Below are 27,411 nucleotides of genomic sequence, written 5' to 3'. Positions count from 1 at the left end.
CCCGACAACCAACATGTCGCGGGTGGGCTGCGGGGACCTCAGTATGTAGATATAGAGGTTATTGCGGTTCGCGCGCGGTGGTTGTTGTCGGGGTGCTCGTCTCCAACGTGAGATTATGATACGGACCGTTAGGTTACTATCATAGCTTGCGATCGACGGGTGGTGAGGTAGCCACCCTTGAAGTCGATGTTGTGTGTATTGACGTCAAGTGCGTTAGCATAGGCGTGAGCGTTCTCAATAGTCCCCCCCTGATGTATTGCTTAATTGCGGGCCGGGGGTACGGACTGGCGAAAGGGTTTTGGTTTTAGTGGGTCGGGTAAGAGTTACATGACATACCCATCCCCACACTACCTGAGTACCTCCTCAGGTGTCTGGTTGCAGATTTCCGTTTACCCTTGCTCAAGAAAAAAAAAAATAATAATAATAACCTATATCAAGAGATATAGGTACCAAAATGTTGACTGGGTTGGAGGTGGTACGATTTTCGCAAAGCCGGTTCAGCTAATAGGTTTCGCCGACGACATTGATATTATGGCACGTAACTTTGAGAACGTAGGAGGAAGCCTACGAGGGCGGACGCAGTATCAAATTAAATACAATATGACTAATCTGAGGCGTTCATAGTAGATTGAGCTCGTCCGAGGCCACGAGGGTGGACTCAGCATATTCTAAGCTTCTTTTCTTTTTTTCTCTACAAGGCAAATAACTAGAAAAATATTGTTGTAAGATAAGCTAACCGCGACCCCCACGACCACAGGTCTGGAGAGTCATCAAGAAAAGAGGCAGGGTGTGAAGGGAGGGGTACTGAAGGAGTACTGTTTTGAATCTGGAATTAAGACTTGCCAAAACAACTCAAAAGTGCATCCCAATCGGGTTGTACGCAAAAGTGACGAAGGACTACGCAGTCTCTCGTAATAGATTTCATTTGTAGCTGCAAAACAATCCCTGTAGACATTGCTTAGGGGTTGGCAGTTGTTTGCATCGCGGAGCTTCTAATCGATTTCAATATGTTTGTTTTGGAATTACACAATCTATATGAAACAAACTGAAACATCAAGTGAAATTTTCTCAAAAGATTCCGACTTTGGGTTTGTTTACGTTTGTGATTGGAAATGCGCATTATTGAAAAAAAATCATTTTAGTAAAACAGCTGAAAAATAATCTGATTTTGAGTGGGTTCACTGAATTGAAAATGAATTCAGAATACCAGAAATTTGAAAATTATACTTTACTTGCTAATTTAAATTTTATTTTTTGCGTCTTTCCCGAGTTTGTCGTGGCGATGCCAATAAACTAGGTCATGTTATTTTTATAATTCGTCTTTCCAAACATTAATAACAACCAAATGATTAAATTATGTAAGAAATCTTTACTTCCTACTTATGAAAGGCTGCAGAAGCTATCGCAGCGAATAACTTTTTCTGTCGCAACCATCGCTGACGGCCATCACTGCTACTTACGCTATCATTGCTATTGCATTTTCTGTCGATTTGAAGAAAATTCATTTTGAATCCACTCTCTATGTTAAATATGGTGGTCCTGACAAGAAACTATTTATGCTTTTTGTTGGTTGGGAAAACCTTCTAAACTTTTTATCAGTAATCGATAATAAATACTTAAAATCAGTATTTCAGATAAATACAAAGAAGCGTTGACTTTTTTTGATCGAATGATCCAAAAAAATTGGAAATCCATCGAGAAACTGCTGAGATATTAAAATTTAAAATCTATCATATTTTCGCGACGGTCTCCAATTTTCGCAATCGCAAAGTGTATCTCAATATATAAAAGACAGACGTAGTCCTACGTAAAAAAAAAGTTAAATCCATAAAGCTCTTCACTCATGAATAATCCATATTTTTTCGTTCCCAGCTATCCGAGAACCAAAAGACATCGCTGGCAGCGACACCTACCCTGGCGGCCGCTGTGACTGCCATTGTCGTTTACAAGCTGTATTACAAGGTCGGTACCAAGCTGTTCATGCTGGTGGCGGCTTTCCTGATGATCGCGTCCAATTGCTTGCTGAGTTTTGGGTAAGTCCTGCGAGATGATTCGAAATACTGATTGATTGATTTTTAATTTACAATATTTCCAGAAACTCGTTTTGGTACTTCAGTGTTGGCCGGATGATGGCGGGTGTTTCCGCTGGTATTAGTTTCACGCTGATCCCTCCGTACGTGGACGAGTTCGCCTCCAAGCAGTACAAAGCATTGCTGGACAATGTGCTGTACGTGCAGTTCGCGATTGGAATACTGATCCAACTTATGTCCGGTAAGTGTCTAAGTTAATGCTGGGTTGGTTGAAAAATTCTCAAACTTGATTTGCGGACATGAATCTTCGTGTTCCTTAAACAAGAAGTACTCAAAAACGTATGAATAACTTAAGTACTGACACCAATATCCGGTCATCATCATCATCATCATCATCTTAGTTGAATTTGTGCATTCCGACTTCACTCTAGAACGGTGCCATCGAACCATTAAGGTCACTCCTGACGGAATCCAAGTTTAAAAGTGTTCGCGTTTTCGGGGGCACACCACTCGATTCGGAAGCAACGCACAACTGTCATTTTTATTATTTCACGCATGCTGCGACGCAGCAAAGCTAAATCAACAAAAATGACAGTTATGCGCCACCTCTGAATCGAGTGTTGTGCCCCCGAAAACGCGAGCACTTTGGAACTTGGATTCCGTCAGGAGTGACCTTAAACCATGTTTCTTACTCCGTGCTAAGACTACCTTATTGGAACACATTTTACGTCTACCTTGATGTCATTGGAGAAAACGACGCAGATTGACGAAACACATTTCAGCTTTCCGGTTTCCTATTTCATCGACATCCCACTCTGTAGACCAGTCAGTGCTCGTTGAATAAGTAACTTCTCTTCCGGCAGAAACTTATCCACCCAGTCAACTAAGCGGAAATAATCGTGAAGGTTTTTAATTATAATTGGAAAATTCTTATCGAACGAGGAAGTGTCTCGCCCACACTTCACCCCGCATAGAAACTCGCCGCTCGCTCCAGCTTTTCATTCAGTTCCTCAACTTCGCACACACATATTTATCTTTAGGATGGCTTTGTGGGCGAGCGGTGCGGTAAAGTTCATCTACTTTGTTTGTGTTGAAAAACTTTGTGCCTTCGCATGCTTAGACGGCGGGTGGCTTCTTCCCACATCCTACCAATGTTTTCCCTCTCGCCCTCGCAATGGTTCCCTTAGTTCGATCGCAGTAGGCGGTTATTGAATCGAATGGGACCATTTTGGCGCAAAGTTTGCTTTGTTTCAGCTGACTTCCGGAGAAGAAAAGCGGAAACAGTTCTATCTATCTATCTTTCTTTCTTTGAAGGGGTGTTGGAATTTTAAATTGAATTTTCGGCCGTTCCGGTGGTGGTGTTCACGTTTGTGGTTCAATAACAGAAACCCATTCGGGGTCGTCCCATTCTGATGAAATATTTTTGTTTTACAATCTTCAAATAATTTTATTACTCAAACATTCAGTACAGCGGTGCAGGGTTCAAACATTTAGTGGGCGCCTAGTTTTCAGCTATTCATGATTTTAAATGACAGTGATAACAATGTGCACGGTGGCAAATTTTTGAGTCCAAAGTCTTTTATTTTCTTGCTACCACGGTCTTGCGATCTAAAACTGTTTACTTTCTATAAACAAAGATTAATCGTTCGTAATACGAACCCGGCGAAAGTGAATCCATTTTTCAGCAGCCAGGAAAATAACCATCACCTAGAACGTAAGAAAAACAACGTGTCTGTCACATGGGCACATGACACAAACCGAATTGGGTGCAGGCGGCTGATAACGGACTGAAACTGTGGATCCGCTTCGACGAAGGCCGCGATGGAATTTCTTTTCCCCGCCGCCACCGCATCCCGGGGCGAACTTTGGATGGTTTCGTCGGTGCGGTGGTGCGGCTTATCATCGCTAGATGTAGAACTGCTCCGTCCTCCTATGCGTCGTCATCGCCACCAAATGGCGGCGTGTATCAGCATAGGAGAAAGCCGGATGCCAGGAGCGCACGTTGTTACCGGTGTTGACCGAAGAAATGGATTTGGTTTTTTGAATTATCGCCTCCGATGCTTATCCGCTTGCCGGGCTAATAAACAATGATTAATGGAACAAAATGGCACGGAATGATACAGCAATGGGAAATAACTCGGCAACCGCCTGCTAAAGTCGGTGGGAAAAAATGGCTGCCTGTGGTAACCTCAGTGAAGCGGTTTGCAGTCGGTTGCTTTGATAAGTGCAGGATGCACGGGCGATTAAACGGGCCAAACGCCAGCTGTGATAACCCCGAGGACTGAGGTAAATGCTTTCTGATCGTAGTAACCGGTATCAATGCTATGAAAACAAGAACGAAATTTGCAAGTATTACGAAGATTGGGTTCTGCAGTGAACTGTGGCGTCAGTCATTTCAACACTTAAGAACGGCGGCGACATTGTAAGAGTACTAAAACGAACGAATCGCTTTAACGTTGATAACAACTACGAAGCACATAATCTGAATGTTAAAAAAAGTTCCATTCGACCTGAGACGAGACCTGCAAAGACGCTGCTTCTTTTCTCTTGTTTTGACACTTGCTCTTCTTTTCATCACAGTTGACCATCGAGTTTCAACTGTTTACTTGACTGTTTCACCTAAGCCCCAGGTGGACCCTTCTGAGCACAATAAAAGTGTATCCAATTCACGAAATAGTTAATTCATTTTCATAAGGATTTTTATACCGGGAACAAAACACAGGTTTATTACTGATTATTAACAAGCTAAACGGAAGGTTTGGAATACTCGTTAAAGTAAAAAAAGTCTTGGTAAAACAAAAATGATGTGGAATATTTTATTTGGGATACCAATACTTTCACTCAAAAAGCTGCTGGTTGCACCTGACAGTTCGTGACAGCAGTTGACTGGCAGCAGCTGAAGTTACATTTTTTCCTCTTTGCAGGTCTCGTCTCAGCATTCGACTACTCCACATGTGGAGACACAGAGCCTGGGGCATGAATGTATCCAATAAAATATATGTTTGCTCCATCATATGCTTCAGATGCTTTTTGGGTCCTATCTTCTTCTTCGTTGGCATTACATCCCCCACTGGGACATTGCCGCCTCGCAGCTTAGTGTTCATTAAGCACTTCCACAGTTATTAACTGCGAGGTTTCTAAGCCAAGTTACCATTTTTGCATTCGTATATCATGAGGCTAACACAATGATACTTAGACAAGTTCCAAGGATGTAGAAGCAAATTGTCGAAGGATTCCGAAGCAATCTTTCGACAGGTCCCGAAGCAAATCATCATGGGATTCCGAATTAATCCCCCAAAGATTCCGTAAAGAATCTTCCAGTGATTTAGAAAAGAATCCTCTAGAGATATTGAAGCAAATCGTTGAAGGATTCCGATGCAAATCATTGACTCCTGGATGAATTCCGAAACAAATCGACGATAGATTCTGAAACAAATCCTGCATAGATAATGAAAGGTATCCCCCACAGATTCCCAACGATACCGAAAGGAATCCAGTGCGAATTCTTCTCGATTCTGGTTGAAATACTTCGATGATTTTAAGAGGAATTCTTCTTCTCGGGTTCTGATGGAAATTTCTCTCAGATGTGAATCCTTCACGAATGCTGATGGGAATTAAGAAGGTTATCATGTTGCTAGGCAAGCGGAAGTCTGCTGATAAACTGTCACTCTAGTCCGTGATGGTTGACCACATGTCTTTGACTACTTGCGAAGTATCATGATTGCTTTGATTGATATTATGGCGGCTCTCCGTTGTTGATCATATCAAGCTAACTTTGATGCTTTCAAATCAATTAGATATTGCCTTTCCATAATTAACACCAAATGCAATTTCACACAGGAATCTTTCTCAGAAATGTGAAACAAGCTCATTTGTCTTCCACTCATTTTATTATGATAGGGTGAATATGGGAGATAACTCGTTGGATCACACTCCCGATGGAAGACTTGATTGCATCCGCGATCATCGCTGAAAGAGATTGTAACAGCTCGGCGTTCTCGAGCGCCATTTTGTTTTCGCAGGGAAATTTTCGTGCAACTAAATTTTGATTTTCTACCGCGCGTTGAAAATCAGACTATCCCACTTCTGACACCAAATTGTCGTGTATATGGAAGGCTCAGTTACAGATCGAATAAAACGACGCGATATAACTTTCGGCCGATACAACTTTTATTTTGCAATTCATATCCACGGACGTGATGACTACACTTGACGCTCTTCTTAATTACACTGTCGGAAAAACATACACAAAACTTAATTGAATAACGCATACATAACACCCCCAATTTTTTTCACTGTAAATGAAAATAAGCAAAGCTTATGAGATAAATGAAAAAACGGACATTTTGAGGCTTTTCCTGTTAAATTTGGCTTCCTATTGAAGGAGGCTTCCGAGCCTCTTGAAAGGAGGCTTCCAAGCCTCTTGAAATGAGGCTTCCGAGCCTCTTGAAAGGAGGCTTCCGAGCCTCTTGAAAGGAGGCTTCCGAGCCTCTTGAAAGGAGGCTTCCGAGCCTCTTGAAAGAGGGCTTCCGAGCCTCTTGAAAGAATGCTTCCGAGCCTCTTGAAAGAATTCTTCCGAGTCTCTTGAAAGGAGGCTTCCGAGTCTCTTAAAAGGAGGCTTCCGAGCCACTTGAAAGGAGGCTTCCGAGCCACTTGAAAGGAGGCTTCCGAGCCTCTTGAAAGGAGGCTTCCGAGCCTCTTGAAAGGAGGCTTCCGAGCCTCTTGAAAGGAGGCGTCCGGGCCTCTTGAAAGGAGGCTTCCGAGCCTGTTGAAGGGGGGCTTCCGGGCCGCTTGAAAGGAGGCTTCCAGAACCTCTTGAAAGGAGGCTTCCTGAGCCTCTTGAAAGGAGGCTTCGAGCCTCTTGAAAGGAGGCTTCCAGGCCTCTTGAAAGGAGGCTTCCAGGCCTCTTGAAAGGAGGCTTCCGAGCCTCTTGAAGGAGGCTTCCGGGCCTCTTGAAAGGAGGCTTCCAGGCCTCTTGAAAGGAGGCTTCCAGACCTCTTGAAAGGAGGCTTCCCGAGCCTCTTGAAAGGAGGCTTCCGAGCCTCTTGAAAGGAGGCTTCCGAGCCTCTTGAAAGGAGGCTTCCGAGCCTCTTCGAAGGAGGCTTCCGGGCCGCTTGAAAGGAGGCTTCCGAGCCTCTTGAAAGGAGGCTTCCGAGCCTCTTGAAAGGAGGCTTCCAAGCCTCTTGAAGGAGGCTTCCAGGCCTCTTGAAAGGAGGCTTCTGAGCCTCTTGAAAGGAGGCTGAGGCCTCTTGAAAGGAGGCTTCCAGGCCTCTTGAAAGGAGGCTTCTGAGCCTCTTGAAGGAGGCTTCCGGGCCTCTTGAAAGGAGGCTGAGGCCTCTTGAAGGAGGCTTCCAGGCCTCTTGAAAGGAGGCTTCCGGGCCTCTTGAAAGGAGGCTTCCGGGCCTTTTGAAAGAAGGCTTCCGGGCCTTTTGAAAGAAGGCTTCCGGGCCTCTTAAAAGGAGGCTTCCGGGCCTCTTGAAAGGAGGCTTCCGGGCCTCTTGCAAGGAGGCTTTCGAGCCTCTTGAAAGGAGGCTTCCAAGCCTCTTGAAAGGAGGCTTCCGAGCCTCTTGAAAGGAGGCTTCCGAGCCTCTTGAAAGGAGGCTTCCGAGCCTCTTGAAAGGAGGCTTCCGAGCCTCTTGAAGGAGGCTTCCGAGCCTCTTGAAAGGAGGCTTCCGAGCCTCTTGAAAGGAGGCTTCCGAGCCTCTTGAAAGGAGGCTTCCGAGCCTCTTGAAAGGAGGCTTCCGAGCCGAGCAAAGTCTGACATCTTAGTGAGGTCAAATAGAAAACATATTTTGGTATCAACCTAAAAAACATTGGAAGCTGATTGAGTGCTTATTCAACCAAAAACAGCCTTTTACAGGTAAAAAACTAGCTTGTTCAGCATGAATTATTTGTTGGTAAAAAAATATATATCACAATTTGTTGTTGTTGATTTGATTTTGTTGTTTCAACCGTTAAAACGAACAAAGGATATCAAACTCAGTAATTAAAATCAGCGATTTCTCAACATCAAAACAAGTTTTTAATTTGATCCCAAGATTTCTCGCTTAACTTTTCAAAAGGTCCTAAGTAACATTTTTTTCATGAATTAATTTGAATAGCGCAATGAACAGACCAATATGAAAGCTTTTGATTGCAATACTCAAATTAATTCATGAAAAAAATGTTACTTAGGACCTTTTGAAAAGTTAAGCGAGATTTGCTCGGGAGCCTTTTGAAAGGAGTCTTCTGAACCTGTTGAAAGAATGCTTCCGAGTCTCTTGAACTTCTCGGAAGAAAGCTTACAAGCTGGTTGGAAGGAGGCTTTCGAAACGCTTATAGCGAGGCTCAAGCCTCTTACAACGAAACTACTGAGCTTTTCGGAAAAAGTCATCATGTCTCTAAAATGGAGCCTTCCTTACCTTTAGATTCTAGATTTTAGTCACTCGATGTTTTGTTTTTTTGATTTTTTTGACTCAGCGCCCCTCCTACACTGTTGATTGTGGTGGGGAGGATTCTATGGATTTTAATATAGAGATAACCATGCATATTATGTAGAATACAAAGTTTTAAAATAAAAAAAATACAACTATCAAATCTTTATCAATATTGTAACACATCCGCCATTACGCATTTCTGTCCGAGGTACCCCCTGGGGCCAACGAAGGAACCCCCAGGGGTGCATGTACCCCAGGTTGAGAACCGCTGGTCTAACATGTTATTCGAATAAATGGCTTTTCGCCGTATGACTTTCGGCCAAACGACCGATATGGTTATTTGACCGATAGACACAAGACCGAAAGGTGTTCGTTAGACCAAAACCTACTTGGCTGACAATTTTATTTAGCTGAAATGGACCTAAGGCCGTTTGGCAGAAAGGCCAGAAAATCTCGCTTAATTTTTCAAAAGGACCCAAGTAACCTTTTATTTAAACTAATTTATTTGCTAATTATCAAATACATGCATTCATCTCTTACGATAGGTGTTCCGTGTTTTCTTAACACTTATTTATTTATTTATTACCAGACTAAGGCCGGAGTGGCCTGTGCTGCACTTAAAAGTCTTCTCCATTCAGCTCGGTCCATGGCTGCACTTCGCCAACCACGCAGACCGCGGAGGGTCCGCAAATCGTGCTCCACCTGATCGATCCACCTTGCCCGCTGTGTACCTCGCCTTCTTGCTTCCATCGGATCTACTTTCACCGGATTACTGTCCGACATTCTGGCTACGTGCCCGGCCCACCGCAGTCTTCCAATTTTCGCGGTGTGATCGATGGACGGTTCTCCCAACAGCTGATGCAACTCGTGGTTCATTCGCCTCCTCCACATACCGTCCGCCATCTGCACCCCACCATAGATGGTATGCAACACTTTCCTTTCAAAAACTCCCAGTGTGCGTTGGTCCTCCACGAGCATCGTCCAGGTCTCGTGTCCGTAGAGAACTACCGGTCTTATAAGCGTTTTGTAGATAGTCAGTTTGGTACGGCGGCGAACTCTATTCGTTCGGAGCGTCTTGCGGAGTCCAAAGTACGTACGATTTCCAGCCACTATGCGTCTCCGAATTTCTCTGCTGGTATCGTTATCGGCGGTCACCAGTGTCTCAAGCACACGAAATCTTCAACCACCTCGATTTCATCACCACCGATAGAAACTCGTGGTGGGTGGCTTACATTGACCTCTCTTGAGCCTCTTCCTATCATGTACTTCGTCTTCGACGTGTTGATGAATAGTCCAATACGTTTAGCTTCGCTTTTCAGTCTGATGTAGGCTTCCTCCATCCTCTCAAAATTACGTGCCATGATATCAATGTCGTCGGCGAAACCAAATAACTGGACTAGGGTGGTCTAACCGGTAGTACCGAAACCGGTAATATCGGTATTACCGGCCAATTTTGGGTACCGAAAATACCGGTATTAGAGACGGAAAATACCGGTATTATCGGTATTTCAAATTTTGCTGTCAGTATAAAGAATCTCGAATAAATTTAACCTACTGATATCAGCTCAACTGCCTGTAACCGCATATCAGTCCCATATAAACAGGAAATCCAGCATAGATGGGGCAAATATTCGGTTACAAGCAGTAAAGACTCGAGCAAAAAATAAAACAATTAAATATGCGCATGAGTAACTTTGCCCAAGTAAGCATCATTGACGACATTTACGCTACAACAAAAATCGATCAACATCGTCATTAATCATACCTGTTGCTTCATTCTCTTAGCCATCTGTCAAACTGCGAATGACTTTTTCTTCAATGAACATTGTTGATATCGTCGAGAATTTCCCCGCAATGTATGAAATTGTGAAAAAGGTACGAGCCGTAGTAATGCTTTTCCGGAGATCACATGTAAAAAACGATTTTCTGTAAAAGTATGTCCGTTCTGAATTCGGAAAAGAATTTTTGGGGTGTTCCTAAGATTTCACGGAGTGAAAGATACGTGTTATCGGTAGTAGAGTCAATTTAATACTAAAATCTATATTACATTCGATAGGATATTTTCTGTTGAGTGACTGTGATACAATGTGTGAGTAGCTACTGTGTGTTACATCACTGGATGTTATTTTATCATACAAATGGTGTGATAAGCATTATAGTTGTGTTTCGCCACACTGCTCCCCCTTCACCAAAACCTTTGAGGAATCCTGACATGACGTCCTGATTTTGTTTGGTATGGCTTTGGTTCCACGTCATTTTGGCAACTTGATGGAGACGCTTGGTTGAAAACAGTTTCAGCAGGCCTGACTTTGTGATTCGGTTGAGAGGATGTGTGCTGCTTTGAGACGGTTGATGGAGAAAGCTTGCTTTTTAACCTTGATATCTACGATAAACACTTTTTTCTTGCGTCGTAGTACTCTGTAGGGCCCATCATATGGTGGTGTTTCGTCAAATCGTGATCAAAGTGAAATATACTCCATCCAAATCGTTATTCCAGTGTCACCATTGTTATTCCAGTGTTCTTATTCGAAACCGTGATTCTGCAGCCGTGAACCATTGCCGGTAGTAAACCGTTGCCAGTACCAGTGACGAAAAGTAGTGCGAAAGGTGATACGCGAAATTAACCCTTAACGACCCGGGACCTAAAACTTTCATCGTTGAAAATTAGGTCGACGCGAAAACATCTGACGAAAACGTGTGAGCAGACGGCGAGCTTTTTTTGGATGTACGATTGGTGCTTAGAGTGGTTGCTCATGGGTGTCGGCCGAAGTTTAGCCATGATCGTCTTGAGATCCATAACCAACTCTGGTGTTAGTGGCTTGGTGGGAACTTCGGAGAAGAATTCTCCCGGTAAACGAAGCGTAGTTCCGTACGTAGCTTCGGCTGATGATGCTTGCAGTTCTTCTCGTAGAGATGATCTCAATCCGAGGAGAACGATCGGCAACGATTCTGTCCACTTAGTATTGGGGTGGCACATGATCGCGGCTTTTAACTGCCGATGCATTCTCTCGATTTGTCCGTTCGCTTGAGGATGGTATGACGTCGTCTTTAGATGTGTTATTCCCAAAACTCTCGTCAGTTCCCGAAATAGATCGGACTCGAATTGCCGATCGAGGTCGGTAGTGACTCTGATGGGTACTCCGAATCGTGCGACCCAACCACTAATGAAAGCTCGGGCTACCGTGGCTGCTGTCATATTCTCGATGGGGATAACCTCTGGCCAGCGAGAGAACTTGTCTATTAGTGTTAGATAGTAGACAAATCCATCGGCTGGTGGAAGGGGTCCGATCAAATCCATGTGCACATGAGCAAATCTTTCGTTTGGGGTGGCGATCTGCAGTATTGGTGATTTGTTGTGCCTATATACTTTCGCTTTTTGACACGGGATGCAATGCGTGACAAAATTTTTGCAATCTCGTCGGAGAGACGGCCACACGAAACGATCGGCTACCAGCCGAACTGTTGCTCGGACTCCAGGGTGTGAAACGTTGTGTAGGTTTGCGACAATTGAGTCCCGGAATTCTCTAGGAACGAATGGTCTGATTGCTGCTGTGGAGATATCGCAATACATAGGTGAGGAAGGCAATGGTGATTGTAGTGCCTTCAGTATCAAACCGCATCCCTGTGGTGGTGATTTTAAATACTGCTGCAGCTCTGGATCGTCGTTTTGCCGCTTTGCCATGAGGTCGTAATCGATGGTGGTGGTGATCGAAGTTATGCGGCTTAGCATATCAGCAACCTTGTTCGCCTCTCCAGGCACGTGTCGAATGTCAGTTGTATACTCACTGATGAAACTAAGATGACGTTGCTGTGTTGGTGTCACTCGGTCAGAGCGCTGTTGATATGCGGTAACGAGAGGTTTGTGATCCGCGTAGATACATAATTCACGGCCAGTTATCAGATCTTTGAAGTATTTAACCGCTTCATACATAGCCAGAAGTTCTCGATCGTAGGTGCTTGCTTTTTGTTTGGCATCGCTCAGTTTACGTGAGAAGAATGCCAATGGTCGTAAGTCGCTTTCGTCGAGTTGATGGAGTACAGCGCCTATTGCAGTGCCAGAGGCATCTACTTCGAGCGCCAGTTTAGCATCAGGAGATGGATGTGCCAGGAGTGCTGCAGTTCAGAGATCTTATTTACATTGTTGGAAGGCTTGGTTGGTGGATTCGTTCCATATGAGCGGTGTACGGTTGTTATTCACATTCCCGTGGATCATATTTTGAAGAATACGCTGTCGTTCTGCTGCATGCGGGATAAATCTTCCGTAGCAATTTATGGTGCCGAGAAAACGTTTTAGTTCTTTCGCTGTGGTCGGCCGAGGAAAGTTCAACACGGCTTCAACTTTTTTTGGGGTAGGTCGGATGCCGTCGGCGCTTATCAGGTGTCCCACAAATTCGACGTTTGGTAATCCGATCTGACACTTGCTGGGATTGATTGTCAATCCATTTTCACGCAAACGTTGGAATACTGTACGGAGATGAGCTTTGTGTTCTTGTTCGTCCACTGAAGCGATGATGAAGTCGTCCACATACGGAAATACAAACCCTAGGTCACCAAGAATTTCATGAAGGTGCCTTTGTAGTGTTTGTCCAGCGTTCCGTAGGCCGAAAGTCATAAATTTGAACTCAAAAAGTCCAAAAGGAGTTGTAATTGCTGTCTTCGGGATGTCCTCTGGCGCGACAGGAATCTGATGATAGGCGCGTTGAAGATCAATGCACGAAAATATCTTCTTTCCGTGTAGGATGGTGGAAAAGTCCTGGATGTGCGGAATGGGATAACGGTCTGGTACTGTTATTGCGTTTAAAGCCCGATAATCACCGCACGGTCGCCACTTTCCATTCCCTTTGCGCACCATGTGCAATGGGCTGGCCCAGCAGCTTTTGGAGGGTTGACATATTCCTTGTTCCATCAAGAATTTGAATTCAGCTTTCGCTTCGTTCAATTTGTCTATCGGGAGTCTTCGGGGACGGCAAAAAACGGGTTGACTTGTGGTGATGATGTGGTGAAGAGTTTTTGCTTGTGTCAGCTGATGCCGCATATTCAACAGGGTTATGTCATAGAATTCTTTCATTATCTCGGCGAAAGGGTTCTTTACGTCGAAGGTGGTAATGGTGCTAGATTCGGCATCCGCTTTGATGGTGTTGATTTTTAGTCGCGTGGTATTATCTACAAGCTTGCCATTCCGCAGATCCACTAGCAAGCCATAGTGCTTGAGGAAGTCTGCGCCAATTACGTGATTTCACGTCGGCAATTGTAAAAATCCACTCAAAGGGGTGACGAAGGTCGATGTTAATAGTAAGACGTTTCGTTCCGTATGTCGGGATTGGGCTTTCATTCGCAGCGAAAAGTTGGCTTGATTTCACTGGGTGGAATTTCTCATTAGGCGATGGCGGAATTACGGAAATATCCGCACCAGTATCGACGAGGAAAAACTGGGTCGATACGGCGAATGTGTATGGGGTGGTTACGATCGGTGCTGGCTTCTTTCGAGATGGTTGATTCAAACAGGGGTTTGGAATTTTGCGTGCAATCAGGGGACTGCACGTACTTTTTTTTTTCTTGGCGAACATACACTGGTATTTTTCCATCGTAGAAAATGCAGGCAACATTGGGATTATCGCCTTTTTGTTTTTCACATTTCCTTGCCTGAGCGCCATGACGATAGTGGAACCAACAGATCCATCGGCGGTTCTTCGGCTGCGATGGCGTCGATGATCTTCGGCGCCCAGAGGATCGGCTGTACGAACGATTCCGAGGTCGCTGACGGTGCTGGAAATTTCCGGAAAGAGCTTGTTCCAATCGATGTGTTAACGCCTCGATACGTTGCTCCAAATCAATATGCTGCGGAATGCTGGTCGATTGGACTGCCGAAATCTCGTTCCTAGGGGCTTCCATGATTTTGTCGGCTACCTTTGCCTGTTCGTCCAAGGTGGCCGTAGGTATGGCGGTGATGATGAAGCGCACTGTGGTTGGCAAAGCACGTAACCACAAATTCATCAGCACGCTATCAGTGCACCTTTTTCCGCCAAGACGACGCATTTCTGACAAAAGAACACTAGGTTTTGGTCACCGAGTGTAATGCCAGACAGTAAACTAGTCAACCTTTGAGCTTCCGATGGTTGGAAGTGAGCGATCACAGCGGCTTTGAGTGTATCGTAGCGATCGTTTTTGCTAGCGTCGTTGCACATCACGATAGTGCTATACACAAGCGGTTCCATTTCGACTTGTTTACTTTTTGCACCCATAAGACGCAAGCAAAAAGCTCAAGTGCTGCCAATATCATTTTCACGATTTCATGCATTTTCATACGTTGCCATTTCGACAGTTTTTCACTGCGCTGGTCTCTGGTTATAGGGTTGCTACTATACACGAACTTGGCGCGGGGTCCGAGAGCGACAATGACAGCGTTGAACTTTTGTTTGTCCATTCTCACTTGGTTGGCACTAAGCTTCCAAGCACATAAACCAGGTATCTATGTCATCGGCGTCGAACTCCGGATATCCGATTTTCGCGATAATAGTGGGTTCATTCACTCGCGATAAGCCCGACGACGTACCGGACATGTCTTTTTTGTCGTCTTCAGACATTGTTCGAGACAAGATGGCGAGAAGTTCACAAAAGTGGTTTTGAGTTCACGAAGTGCGGTTGGGTTCACAATAGTGGTTTACTTTTCACAAAAGTGGCACGGAGTTTTCGCACACGCGGTTTTTCGGGTACGCGACAAATTCTACAGCTTTTCGATTCGCGACTTTGACGTACCGATCACGTCGGGGTCACCAAAATTTGGGGTGTTCCTAAGATTTCACGGAGTGAAAGATACGTGTTATCGGTAGTAGAGTCAATTTAATACTAAAATCTATATTACATTCGATAGGATATTTTCTGTTGAGTGACTGTGATACAATGTGTGAGTAGCTACTGTGTGTTACATCACTGGATGTTATTTTATCATACAAATGGTGTGATAAGCATTATAGTTGTGTTTCGCCACAAATTCGAATTAGTGGCTGATGCCAAAGCACGCTGAAATAATTCAAGCCCTCGAACCTGATCAAGCTGTTGTGGAAGTACTGCTCTGTGAGTTCTTTTACGTTCCAATTTACGTTGAACTATTACCAAATCAAGCCACAGAAATTTTCGAAAATATTTCGATGCTTTTAAGGAATAAATCCAAGAGAGTGAATCCAAATACGCTGATCTTTTTGGTTTTTGAATAATTCTGCCGTGAAGCAATTAATCAGAAACGATTTTGCCATTTTCTTCGAGGCATCCAGAGCTACTTTGATTAAGCAAGCGTAGTGGCAAATACGTTGACGCCAGGATGCTTCCATACAATCCGTGAGGAATTCTCCTACTATGAATCGGAAGGGATTATGGGCAAGTATTTATTTGACACTGATTTTCGACGGTCTTGGACCCATTCGTCCTACTTCGGTTGAACCAGAGAGGGCATTCTCAGTAGTTGGCAACACTGCCAACAAAATCCAATACGGATTGGGAGATGAGTCGCTCAGTATGTAATGTCTACTCATGTTTCGCTTTGCCCAGCTCAACAAGCAAAGATTTTAACATTTGAAGATTGTTAACAAATATTGTTTTTCATCCAAAACTCAAAATCAAAAGTTTTTCTTTTACAACTCGAAATTTTCACAAAAACCGGTATTCTACCGGTATTATCGGTATTGACTCCATCAAATACCGAATACCGGTATTTGACAAAAATCTCCAATACCGACCACCCTAAACTGGACAGACTTCGTGAAAATCGTACCACTCGTGTCAATCCCAGCCCTTCGTATCACCCCCTCCAAAGCGATGTTGAATAGTAGACACGAAATACCATTACCTTGCCGTAGCCCACTGCGCGTTTCGAAGGGACTCGAAAATGCTCCTGAAACTCGAACTACGTACATCACCCGATCCATCGTCGCCTTGATCAACCGTATTAGTTTATCCGGAAATCCGTGTTCATGCATTAGTGGCCATAACTGGTCCCGATCGATTGTATCATATGCGGCTTTGAAGTCGACGAAAAGATAATGTGTGGGTACGCTATATTCGCGGCATTTCTGCAATATCCGGCGTACGACGAACACCTCACCGTTCGCCCACCAATCCTGCTTGGTACTACCTCACGAACTTTCTTGTAACCTTGTAGGCGGCATTCAGCAATGTGATTGCGCGGTAGTTTCTGCAATCCAGCTTATCGTCTTTTATGTAGTTGGGTTACACGACAGCTTCCATCCATTCCTGCGGCAGAACCTCATCTCAGTGCAGTGCTCTAGCCGAATATCTCTCCATCCACCTTCAAGAGACGCTGCGCCTAGCTGTTCTTCCATTGGGAGTGCCACTTCCAGCTGATGCGCGTAGTCTTGGGCTAATCTACCGTCTACCGTCAGAATATCAATCAAAGCAATCGTGGTACTTTGCCAGCAGTCAAAAGACATGTGGTCAACCATCACAGACTGGAGTGACAGATTATCAGCTGACTTCCGCTTGCCTAGCAGCATGATAATCTCCACAATTCCCATCAGCATTCGAGAAAGATTTTCATCAGAACCCGAGAGGAGTTCTCATCATAATTCAAGAAGATTTTTCATTGGAATTTCTAAAGAATTCCTTTCAGAATCATCGAAGACTTCCAAACGGGATCCAGAAGAATTCACACTGCATTCCTTTCGGTATCATTGAGGGATACCGATGAGAATCTTTGAGGGATCAGACCGCATCGTGCTTTCGTGCTGTGCGGTTCTTTCTCTCTTTGCGGAAGGAAGTTTTTAATACTACCCGAAGCTATTTTAATTTCAACGGTGCTTCTTAGCGCTTTTTGTACCCACTGATCCCGTTACGATCTTTGCAAGGACCCGTGCCTTCGTTTTACGTTGGACCCGTTTGCGGAAGTAAAATTCCGACAAGCGGTGGTAATCCTGCAGGGACACCGTTCTGGGAAAAAACCTCTTAGAAGGTCACGTCTCCACGCTCAGCAATGAGTATTAATAAAAACAAGAGGAATTCTCCACTTCCTTCTAAGAAACAAGGTTTCAAGACCGTCCTGCCAAAGCGCGGAAAAAATAGAAGGAAGCTGGAGAATTCAGATATTCCTTCAAACTCTAATGTCGGAAATAATTTTTCTCCTATCGAACTGAGCAATCAGTTCGATTTGATTAATGATGATATTGAGCAAATCGAAACTAGCCCAGGTGATTCGATTCATGCGAAAAAGCAAAGAGATTCCGCCGATTGTGGTATCTGTTGCCGAGTTTTCTGGCTTTAGGAATGAGATTTTGAGTAACCTTCAGGGATCAAGGTTTCATTCCAGATTGCTAGGAAAGGGTGACTGCCGCGTTTTGCCGGGTTCCTGACGATCGCAAACGTCTTCTTCAGTATTTAACTGAGAAGCGCCATAAATTCTTCACATACGACGACAAAACTGAGCGATTGTTCAAAGTCGTCTTGAAGGTCTCCCCAGTGATGACAAATCACTGGATGAGATTAAAATGAAATTTCTCAATTACTTGGATTTTCACCAGTCCAAGTAATTAAGATGAAAAGAAATCCCATTCTGGTACTTCCCAGAGGGGCATTTCTCAAGAATTTTATTTAGTTCATTTTAACAAAAGTGAACTAAATAATATGAAAAGTTTGGAAAAGGCCTGTATTATGTCTCATGTCCGTGTTACATGGGAACATTTCCGCAGGCCTGGGGGAAATTTCCAAAACCCCACCCAGTGCCGTAAGTGCCAAAAGTGGGGTCATGGAACCAAACATTGTCACATGGATGCTAAATGCATGATTTGTGGTGGAACCTCTCACGCCAAGGACGCATGTCCTGTGAGAAAAGATTCCAATAAATTTAAATGTGCAAATTGTGGGGGCAATCATAAATCCAATTTCTGGGAATGCCCTTCACGCAAAAAAGTTTTGAAGTCCCGTGCAAAATTGATGACGGAAAATTCCAATCGGATCCCAGATTCGACGGGTAGAAATTTTTCAAACGCTCAAATTTCGAAACCGGTTACCGGTCGAGCAATTCATACCCACCACAATTCACAAACAAATTTTGCCGCTCGTCAACGGGTAGCAAGCACTTCAGTAAATTCCAATTTTTCGAATGTACCTACGTATGCAAACATCGCTGCTGGTAGACAAAATTTCTCTTCTCAAAATGAGGTTTATACCCATGTCCCAACGGAAAATAATGGTCATGTTGCCGATTCAGGTAGCATGACTGCTTCCGATTTTGATTTTTAACTGAACAATTGCATCACATGATTGATGCAATGTTCAAAGCAAATACCATTCCTGAAGCTGTTCAGGTTGGTATAAAGTACACACAAAAAATTGTTATCGGACTCCGTTTCAATGGATCCAAATAATTGTGTGAAAGTTCTAAATTGGAATGCCCGCTCTCTAAAGGGTAAGGAAGATGAATTATTCAACTTCCTTTCAGTTCATAATGTGCATATTGCCATTATAACTGAAACGTATTTAAAACCAGGACTCTCCATTAAAAGTGATCCAAACTATTTTGTCTACAGAAATGATCGTCTTGACAGCGCCTGTGGTGGGGTCGCCATTGTCATCAATAGACGTATCAAACATAAATTATATTCTTCGTTTGAAACCAAAGTTTTTGAAACCTTGGGAGTTTCTGTTGAAACAAATTTTGGACAATTTTCCTTCATTGCAGCCTACTTACCTTTTCAATGCAATGGGCAGCAAAAGAATTTGTTGAAAGCTGATCTTCAAATTCTGACTCGCAACAAATCAAAATTCTTTGTAATTGGTGACTTCAATGCCAAACACCGTTCATGGAATAATGCTCAAAGCAATCCCAATGGTAAAATTTTATTTGAAGATTGTTCTGCGGGATATTATACTATTCAATATCCCAATGGACCAACTTGTTTTTCTTCCAGTCGAAATCCTTCTACAATTGATTTAGTTTTAACGGATTCAAGTCAGCTGTGTGGCCAATTGGTAACTCATGCTGACTTTGATTCTGATCATCTTCCTGTGACATTTGAAATCTCACAAGAAGCCATTTATAATCCAATCAGCTCTACTTTTAATTATCATAGAGCTGATTGGGATTTATATAAAACGTATATCGATAGGAATTTTGATGTTGATATTTCTCTCGATACCAAAAGTGATATTGATAATGCTCTCGTATCTTTGACAAATTTAATTGTCGAAGCCAGAGGCATTGCAATTCCTAAATGTGAAATTAAATTCAACTCCATTATTATTGACGACGATCTTCAGCTACTGATCCGTCTTAAAAATGTGAGAAGAAGGCAATACCAAAGAACTCGCGATCCCGCGTTGAAAGTTATTTGGCGAGATTTGCAAAATGAAATTAAAAACGTTTCGCTATTTTGAAAAATACCAACTTTGAGAATAATGTCTTGAAGTTGAATCCCAGTACAAACCCCCTTTAGAAATAAACGAAAATTCCTTAGAAACCTCAAAAGCCAAATCCAGCGCTTAAAGAGGAAATAAAATTTTATTAACAAATAGCGAAAAGGCTCAAAACTTGCTCAGCAGTTCGAGAGTGCCCATAATTTTAGTCTAGGTCTCACTAGTCCAATTGAGGATCAGGTTACACGGAGCTTCGAAGACATTCTCAGTCAAGAGAATGTTTTTGACCCTTCGTTGGGAACTAATTTGGATGAAGTGAGATCTATTACTAGAAAATTTAAAAATATGAAAGCCCCGGGTGATGATGGTATTTTTCTTCTACATACTTATCAAAAACTTCCTGAGAGCTCTTTATCCTTTTTGGTTAATTTATTTAACAAATGTTTTCAATTGGCATACTTCCCAGATAAATGGAAAAACGCCAAAGTTGTTCCAATTTTGAAGCCGGACAAAAATCCAGCTGATGCTTCTAGTTATCGCCCAATCAGTTTGCTTTCTTCAATAAGCAAACTGTTTGAAAAGATTATTTTAAATAGAATGATGGTTCATATTAATGACAATTCTATTTTTGCTGATGAACAATTTGGTTTTCGCCATGGGCATTCAACCACCCATCAGTTATTAAGAGTAACAAATTCAATTCGGCTCAACAAATCTGAAGGATATTCGACTGGAGTTGCTCTTCTTGATATAGAGAAAGCATTTGACAGTGTTTGGCATGAAGGTTTGATTGTAAAATTGATGAATTTTAATTTTCCTCTGTACATCATTAAACTGATCCAAAATTATTTATCAGATCGCTCACTGCAGGTAAACTATCAGAATACTAAATCTGATAGATTACCTGTAAGGGCTGGTGTCCCCCAAGGCAGCATACTGGGGCCCATATTGTATAACATTTTACTTCTGACTTACCTGATTTACCACCAGGGTGTCAACAATCTTTGTTTGCAGATGACACGGGCCTTTCAGCCAAAGGGCGAAGCCTTCGTGTCATTTGTAGTAGATTGCAAAAAAGTTTGGATATTTTCTCCACTTACTTGCAAAAATGGAAAATTTCCCCGAATGCTTCCAAAACTCAGCTTATAATTTTCCCACATAAGCCGAGAGCTTCTTATTTGAAACCTTCTAGCAGACATATTGTCACTATGAATGGGGTTCCAATTAATTGGTCTAGCGAAGCTAAATATTTAGGACTTCTGCTAGATCAAAAATTAACTTTTAAAAATCACATTGAAGGCCTTCAAGCCAAATGTAACAAATATATTAAGTGTCCACTTATAAACAGAAAATCAAAACTTTGTCTTAAGAACAAACTTTTGATTTACAAACAAATTTTTAGACCTGCCATGTTGTATGCTGTGCCAATATGGACTAGTTGCTGCAATACCAGAAAGAAGGCACTTCAGAGGATTCAAAATAAAATTCTGAAAATGATTCTGAAGTTGCCTCCGTGGTATAGTACCAATGAACTTCATAGAATTTCTAATATTGAGACATTGCAACAAATGTCCAACAAAATAATTTCCAATTTTAGACAAAAATCGTTGCAATCTTCTATTGCAACGATTAACTCCTTGTACCCTTAGTATAAAATAGGTTAGGATTAGTTTAAGTTGAAAACATTGTAATTCCTACATGGTTCAATTCAACCAGAGGAAAAATTCTAACTGCCAGAGGCAATTGAAATGTATTAATAACTAGCGTAAATACCCAGCTTTGCCCGGGTGTTTATGTTGCAAATGTCACATACAGCACCGCACTCTAGATCAATTTCCGTGTGATTGTTTTGCTTTCCTCAACAGCTGACCCAAAATTGTATTCAGATGATTTTTTACATTTCCCCGTTAAATTCACCAACTTTTTGTATATACAAACCTTGCGAATCTCAGAACGAATCGATTAGGGTAAAAATCTTGCAAATCGGTCAACCCGTTCGCGAGTTAAATCGTCAGGAAGGCAATCTCAACTCATTTTTATTATATAGAAGATAACTAAAAAGTAACATAGCAAATAAGGATGATAGTGTTAAGAAAACACGGAACACCTAGTCTAAGAGATGAATGCATGTATTAGATAATCAGCAAATAAAATTAGTTAAAAAAAAAAAAAAAAAAAAAAAAAAATCTTTGAGGGATACCCTTCATAATCCATGGAGGATTTGCGTCAGAATCTCTCGTTGAATTCTTTCGGAATTGCTCAAGAGTCGTTCGAATATTTGCGTCTGACTTCCTTGACGGTTTCTTTCAGAACACTTCAACGATTTGCTTCGGAATCCCTTGAATATTTATTGTAAATACAGTCTAAAACCGAACCGAGCTGTCGCGACAACCGCATTTTCTCTCATTTTTGGAAGTCCCAACTGCATCTCGAGTATTGCGCATCTATGCCATAACCGTGCGCACCACTCGTGATGCAGTTGCGACATTCGGAAATGGGAGAAAATGCGATTGTCGCGAGACCTCAGTTCGGTTTTCAACTGGAGCTACAATAATTCGGAGTCTCTTGACGTTTTGCCTTGGAAATCCTCTAAGGTTTGCTTCGGAATTCCTTAACGATCGGAACCCCTCTGATGAATTGTATCGAAGGGATTTGCTTCAACATCCCTGGGGGAATACGCTTCAGAATACGTTTGCTTTAGAATTCCTCGGAGATTTAAGTCGGACTCCCTTGGCGATTTACTTCGGAATCCCTCAACGAATTGCTTCAAAACCCTTCGACGATTTGATTCTATATCCCTGGAACATTGCCAACATTTATGTTCCGAGTTATCCCTGAAGGATTCCATTCGGAATCTCTATAAGATTCTCATTGGAACCCTTGAAATATTTACTTCGAATTATCTGGATCATTCCCGTCTGAATCTCTAGAACATTCCCGTTCAAATTCCTGGTACATTCCCGTCCGTATTCCTGGAGGATGAAGCATATCTAGAAGATTCTCATTGGAATCTCTGGAAAATTACCGTCGGAATCCCTGTAATATTCCTGTTGGAATCCCTGGTGGATTGCTTTCTGAATCCCTAGAAGTTTCCTTCGGTATGTTTGGAAGATTCCTTTCGAAATCTCTGGAGATGCCCCTCGGAATCCCTGAAACATTCCCGTCGAAATCAATAAAGGATTCTCATCGAAATACTTGGAGGATGCCCGTCGGAATATCTGGAGGAATGCTGCATTATTTTCTTTTTATTTGAGATAGGTAAAATATATTTTAAATACGCGAAAATATTCATTGCCCCAGCAGGAACCTAACGGCGATCTATCACAAATTGTTCTTTAAGTGGGCAGGACAAAGCCGTGCGCTACTACATTTAGACGCAATACCCATACGCTATCAATTTGAGTCGTTGTAGCAATCATCGGCAAGTAAACAAACACACTTCGGTACTGTGCGCTACAAAGAAAGCACGTGCTCAAGAAAAGAAAATATGGATGAGTGTGATTGTTCCGCAATTGCCTTAGGGGCAAGCCAGAGTAAATGCGACGAGCGATGAGACGCGACGCGACTCACGGAAAAGAATAACAAACATTATCAACAGACTGTCAAATTGCACTGTCGCGTCGCGTCGTGGCAAGGAGACGGGAGCACTGTATGTGATTCATTATGTTTTCTTTGAACGCAGTGACCATTTTCAGTAGGTACCAATCAAATAAATGAATCTGAGAAGAAGAAATCTGAGTGAGACATTTTATGTTTTGAATAGTCATGCGACGTTTGTCAATATTCGGGGCGAAGTTGCTTCGACAAAGTGAATATTTTATGCTCTGTTCAGAAGCCTTCTTTCAAGGGATGGAAAGCCACCTTTCATGAGGGTAGGAAGCCTCCAATAGTCATAAAAGTCCTGTGGGAAGGTTGGGGCTACTTTTGACAAGATATTGTCCCAATAACAAGATATCGTTCACCTGTCATAAGACGAGTTTGAACAATCCCATTGAATTCCACCACTTAATTGTATCCTGACAGATACGTATTTCGACCTCAACAGTAAGGCCGTCTTCAGTGTCTTGTACTTGACTCGACTTAGACAAGACACTTACAAGACACTGAAGACGGCCTTACTGTTGAGGTCGAAATACGTATCTGTCAGGATACAATTAAGTGGTGGAATTCAATGGGATTGTTCAAACTCGTCTTATGACAGGTGAAAACATTCCACTAAAAAGCTCAAAATAATTTTCTTATCAAGATATCGTTGATTCTAAGCAATCAAATTTAGCACAATGCCTCGTCGAAAAATTGCAAAAGTTTATCTCAAAGAAATCTAGCGAGCCATGCAATCGATTCATCATCACCTTCACTAATTGCATTCAGTTTGCATAATTCACAAGGACAACCATTTTGACAAACATTTTCTTTCCCTTCCACAGATCTCATCCCCATCACGGAGTTCTCGAGCGTGATCAGCTCGGCCTTCCCGATATTCTTGTTCATCGGCTTCCTGTTCCTGCCGGAGTCGGCCCGCTACCTCTGTGCCACCCAACAAATCAACCATGCCCGGGCCATCCTCAAGAAGACCCACGGCAACGATGCACTTTCGATCCAGATCATGGAGAACAATCTCAACCACTGGCAGCAGTCCAAATACGTGGCCGTCACGCTGCGCGAGTCCCTTCGGAAGCTGCAAAACTCCCGCATCGTCATACCCACGTTGATTCTGATCATGGCACAGCAGTTCATCGGTGCCATTGCGGCCATGTTCTACCTCCCGCGGATCTTCACCCTCACCGACGGTCAGTACACGCCACAGTGGACCGCAATCTACGTGGCCGCTATCTTTGCCCTCAGCATTCCCGCCTACCGACTCGTGAACATCAAACTGCCCGACTACAAGCTGCTCCTGTGGAGTTCCTTCCTGATGGTCGTGGCGATGATCGGGCTCGGGTGGCACTGCCACGTTCAGGGAATGCGAGGCCACTCGGACGAAAATGGCCACATCCCCCTCGTCTGCTTCGGACTCTTCATCTTCCTGTACGCGATCGGTTTCCAGCGGATCCCGTGGAAGTGGCTCGAAAAATCACTGGAGGAGGAAAAGGCTTTCCCGGTGCGAGCCATTGCCGTTGCCATTAGCTGGGCTTCTCTGTACGTTTGCGTCCGTCTGGTACCGACGCTGCTGACCTACATCGGAGTTGGGTGGCTCTTCTGGAACATTGCCATTGTGGTGATTTTTAGCGCGGTGTTCCTGCTGGTGGCTTTCCCCGATATGGACCAGACCGACGTTCCGAGTAGGACGCTTGCCGAGTGTAGCAGTTCGTCGTCGGCATCGAATTTGGGTGCGATCGAAGATGTGGTTTAGAGGTTGGGATCAACCACGACGAACCCACAATTTAAGACTGATCGGAGAGGCACTCACTCAAGTTATAGCCAGATCGATAGACGACAGGGGATTGAAGAGAAGAACTCTCTGATCTCGAGTAAAGTTGAAGGTTTTATCACGGTACGCAAAACCGCTGCTAAACCAAACTCACTAGAGATCTCAAAGTGCTCAATCTACGGTAAAATCAATTAAGTGAAATTTTGACTCGAAATTTTGCGATGCATTAGAAAAACACGATTGTTTGATATGCTAGTTTTTGTTTCTAATTAAATTTGTGATAGTTTGAGGTAACAAAAAATGCAGTTATGCTTTAATTAAAAACTTTTTTTATTCTATTGGCAGAGACGAAAAAGTCTAATTAGTACCTACGTTATTCTTTTTTAGGCATTCCAGATGACGTCTAATATCCTCATTCTACTTTCTCTTCTTCTTCTCATTTGCTTATTAGTTGAATAAGAAGATTTATTTTAACAAGTTGAGTGCGTAAGTGACGTTGAGCGTCGTTGGTAGCTTTGCCATGCTTGGAAATCGAATTATATACGTAATACATTTGCCAATGAATAGTAATGTATGTTTGTTTCTTCTATTAAATAAGATTTAATACATAGATGTTTGCTCAAATCGAGCAGTATATTTACGAGAATCAAGACTATTTCACTTAATTTTGAATCCGAAAATCCTTTCTAACCTCAATGCAAAATTTCCGGTTGCGACAGGATAACTCATGGGAAGTTTATGTGATCGACTTTGGTCATACTTTTTACTATGTAAAAAACGATATTGAAGTCCGAAAAATGTGTTTTTTTTACGGGAGAATATTTACGAAATTGCAAAAATATCGACAGTCTGCTGATGGGAAACGATCCCACACCTCCCAGTACGCTAGACGGGTGCTCTACTACTATGCTAAGGTAGCTACGGTAAACTTAATGCTACTCTTATTAAGTTACCCTAGCGGTAATGTGATAGATACGGTCCAACCCCCTACGGCTATTATCATATCAATCACACTCATCCAATCTCTCTTCAACTACAGCCGAGCGCTACTACACTCAGACCGAATAACCAATTCGCTATCAATATGAACAGTTATAACAATCATCGGCTGGTAAACAAACACATTTCGATACTGTAGGACAAAACAGAAAGCACGTGTTTGAGAAGATCCAGAACAAAAAGAATGTATGCATAGTGGATTTATTTTTGTTTCTCGTATACACTGGAGTCGGTTTTTACGCGGGGGATACGTTCCGCGTAAATCAAAACCGCGTAAAAAAAACCGCGTAAATCCCAAAAACCGCGTAAAAAACGACTTCACTAAAATTTGTTTTTTTTTTGTGGTTTTCACGTGTTTCCAAACCTTTTTTAAAAACCGCGTAAAAAACAACCGCGTAAATCTCGAAAACCGCGTAAAACGACTTTTAATAAAAAATCGGTTTTTCACTATTTTCACACGTAACCAAAGGTCTATCGACCTGTTTCAAATATGGTGCATGCTCCTTGTGCAACATAGAATATAATGTGTATGAAGAATAACTTCTTGGACATCCAAGAAATTCCTGGATCTTTTGATCTACACGCGTAACCAAGACCGGATTTATGGGGGGCCGGGGGGGGCGTGGCCCCGGGCCCCACAAATCTTGTGTACCAAAACCAACCTGTTTTGTACATTTTGGGGCCCCCATAAGCTGTCGGCCCCGGGGCCCCCTTCCGGCTAAATCCGGCCCTGCGCGTAACCAAAGGTCTGTTGACCTGTTTCAAAAATGGTGCATGCTCTTTGTGGTACATAGAATCGAATGTGAATAAAAAATAACTTCTTGGCCATCCAAGAAATTCCTGCAGTGAGGCCTTTTGATCTACACGCGTAACCAAAGGTCTGTCGAACGGTTTCATATATGGTACATGTTCCTTATTGTAGATAGAATATAATGTGTACACAGCATAGTTTCTTGTCCCTCCAAGAAATTTCTGCAGCAAGGCCTTTAGAGTTACACGCGTAAACAAAGGTCTGTCGATCTGTTTCAAATAAATTGCTTGCTTGCTGGAATAAATTCCGAGTGTAAATAGTCACGTAAATAACAACCCAAGTCAGGGACGTTGTACGGGTCGGACAGGAGAGCGACATCGGTCCTCGACTCCGAGACCGACTGCCACAGCAGCTGCTGGACAGATGCACAGTGGTTAAGATTCAACTGTGTTGCTTGCGTGGCTTCTTCTTGTTTTCCTCTCC

At 42.9% G+C, this 27,411-nt stretch overlaps 1 protein-coding gene across 1 annotated transcript in view; it reads left to right on the top strand.

The window, feature by feature from the left end:
• The window catches only part of LOC134207689 (facilitated trehalose transporter Tret1-2 homolog), a 128,674-nt gene extending 102,856 nt beyond the window's left edge, over positions 1 to 25,818 (top strand). Inside the window, exons 3-5 of the mRNA XM_062683485.1 lie at positions 1,873 to 2,033; positions 2,096 to 2,271; positions 24,235 to 25,818. Of these exons, the coding sequence (XP_062539469.1) occupies positions 1,873 to 2,033; positions 2,096 to 2,271; positions 24,235 to 25,160 (1,263 nt within the window). The 3' untranslated portion in view covers positions 25,161 to 25,818. The remainder of the gene's footprint in view (positions 1 to 1,872; positions 2,034 to 2,095; positions 2,272 to 24,234) is intronic.
• Positions 25,819 to 27,411: the final 1,593 nt, after the last annotated feature.

This window comes from Armigeres subalbatus, chromosome 1 (genome assembly GCF_024139115.2).
Source record: "Armigeres subalbatus isolate Guangzhou_Male chromosome 1, GZ_Asu_2, whole genome shotgun sequence".
NCBI classification, from domain to species: domain Eukaryota; kingdom Metazoa; phylum Arthropoda; class Insecta; order Diptera; family Culicidae; genus Armigeres; species Armigeres subalbatus.
Note: the sequence above shows the minus strand (reverse complement) of the source record. Positions and strands in the feature narration are given on the sequence as shown.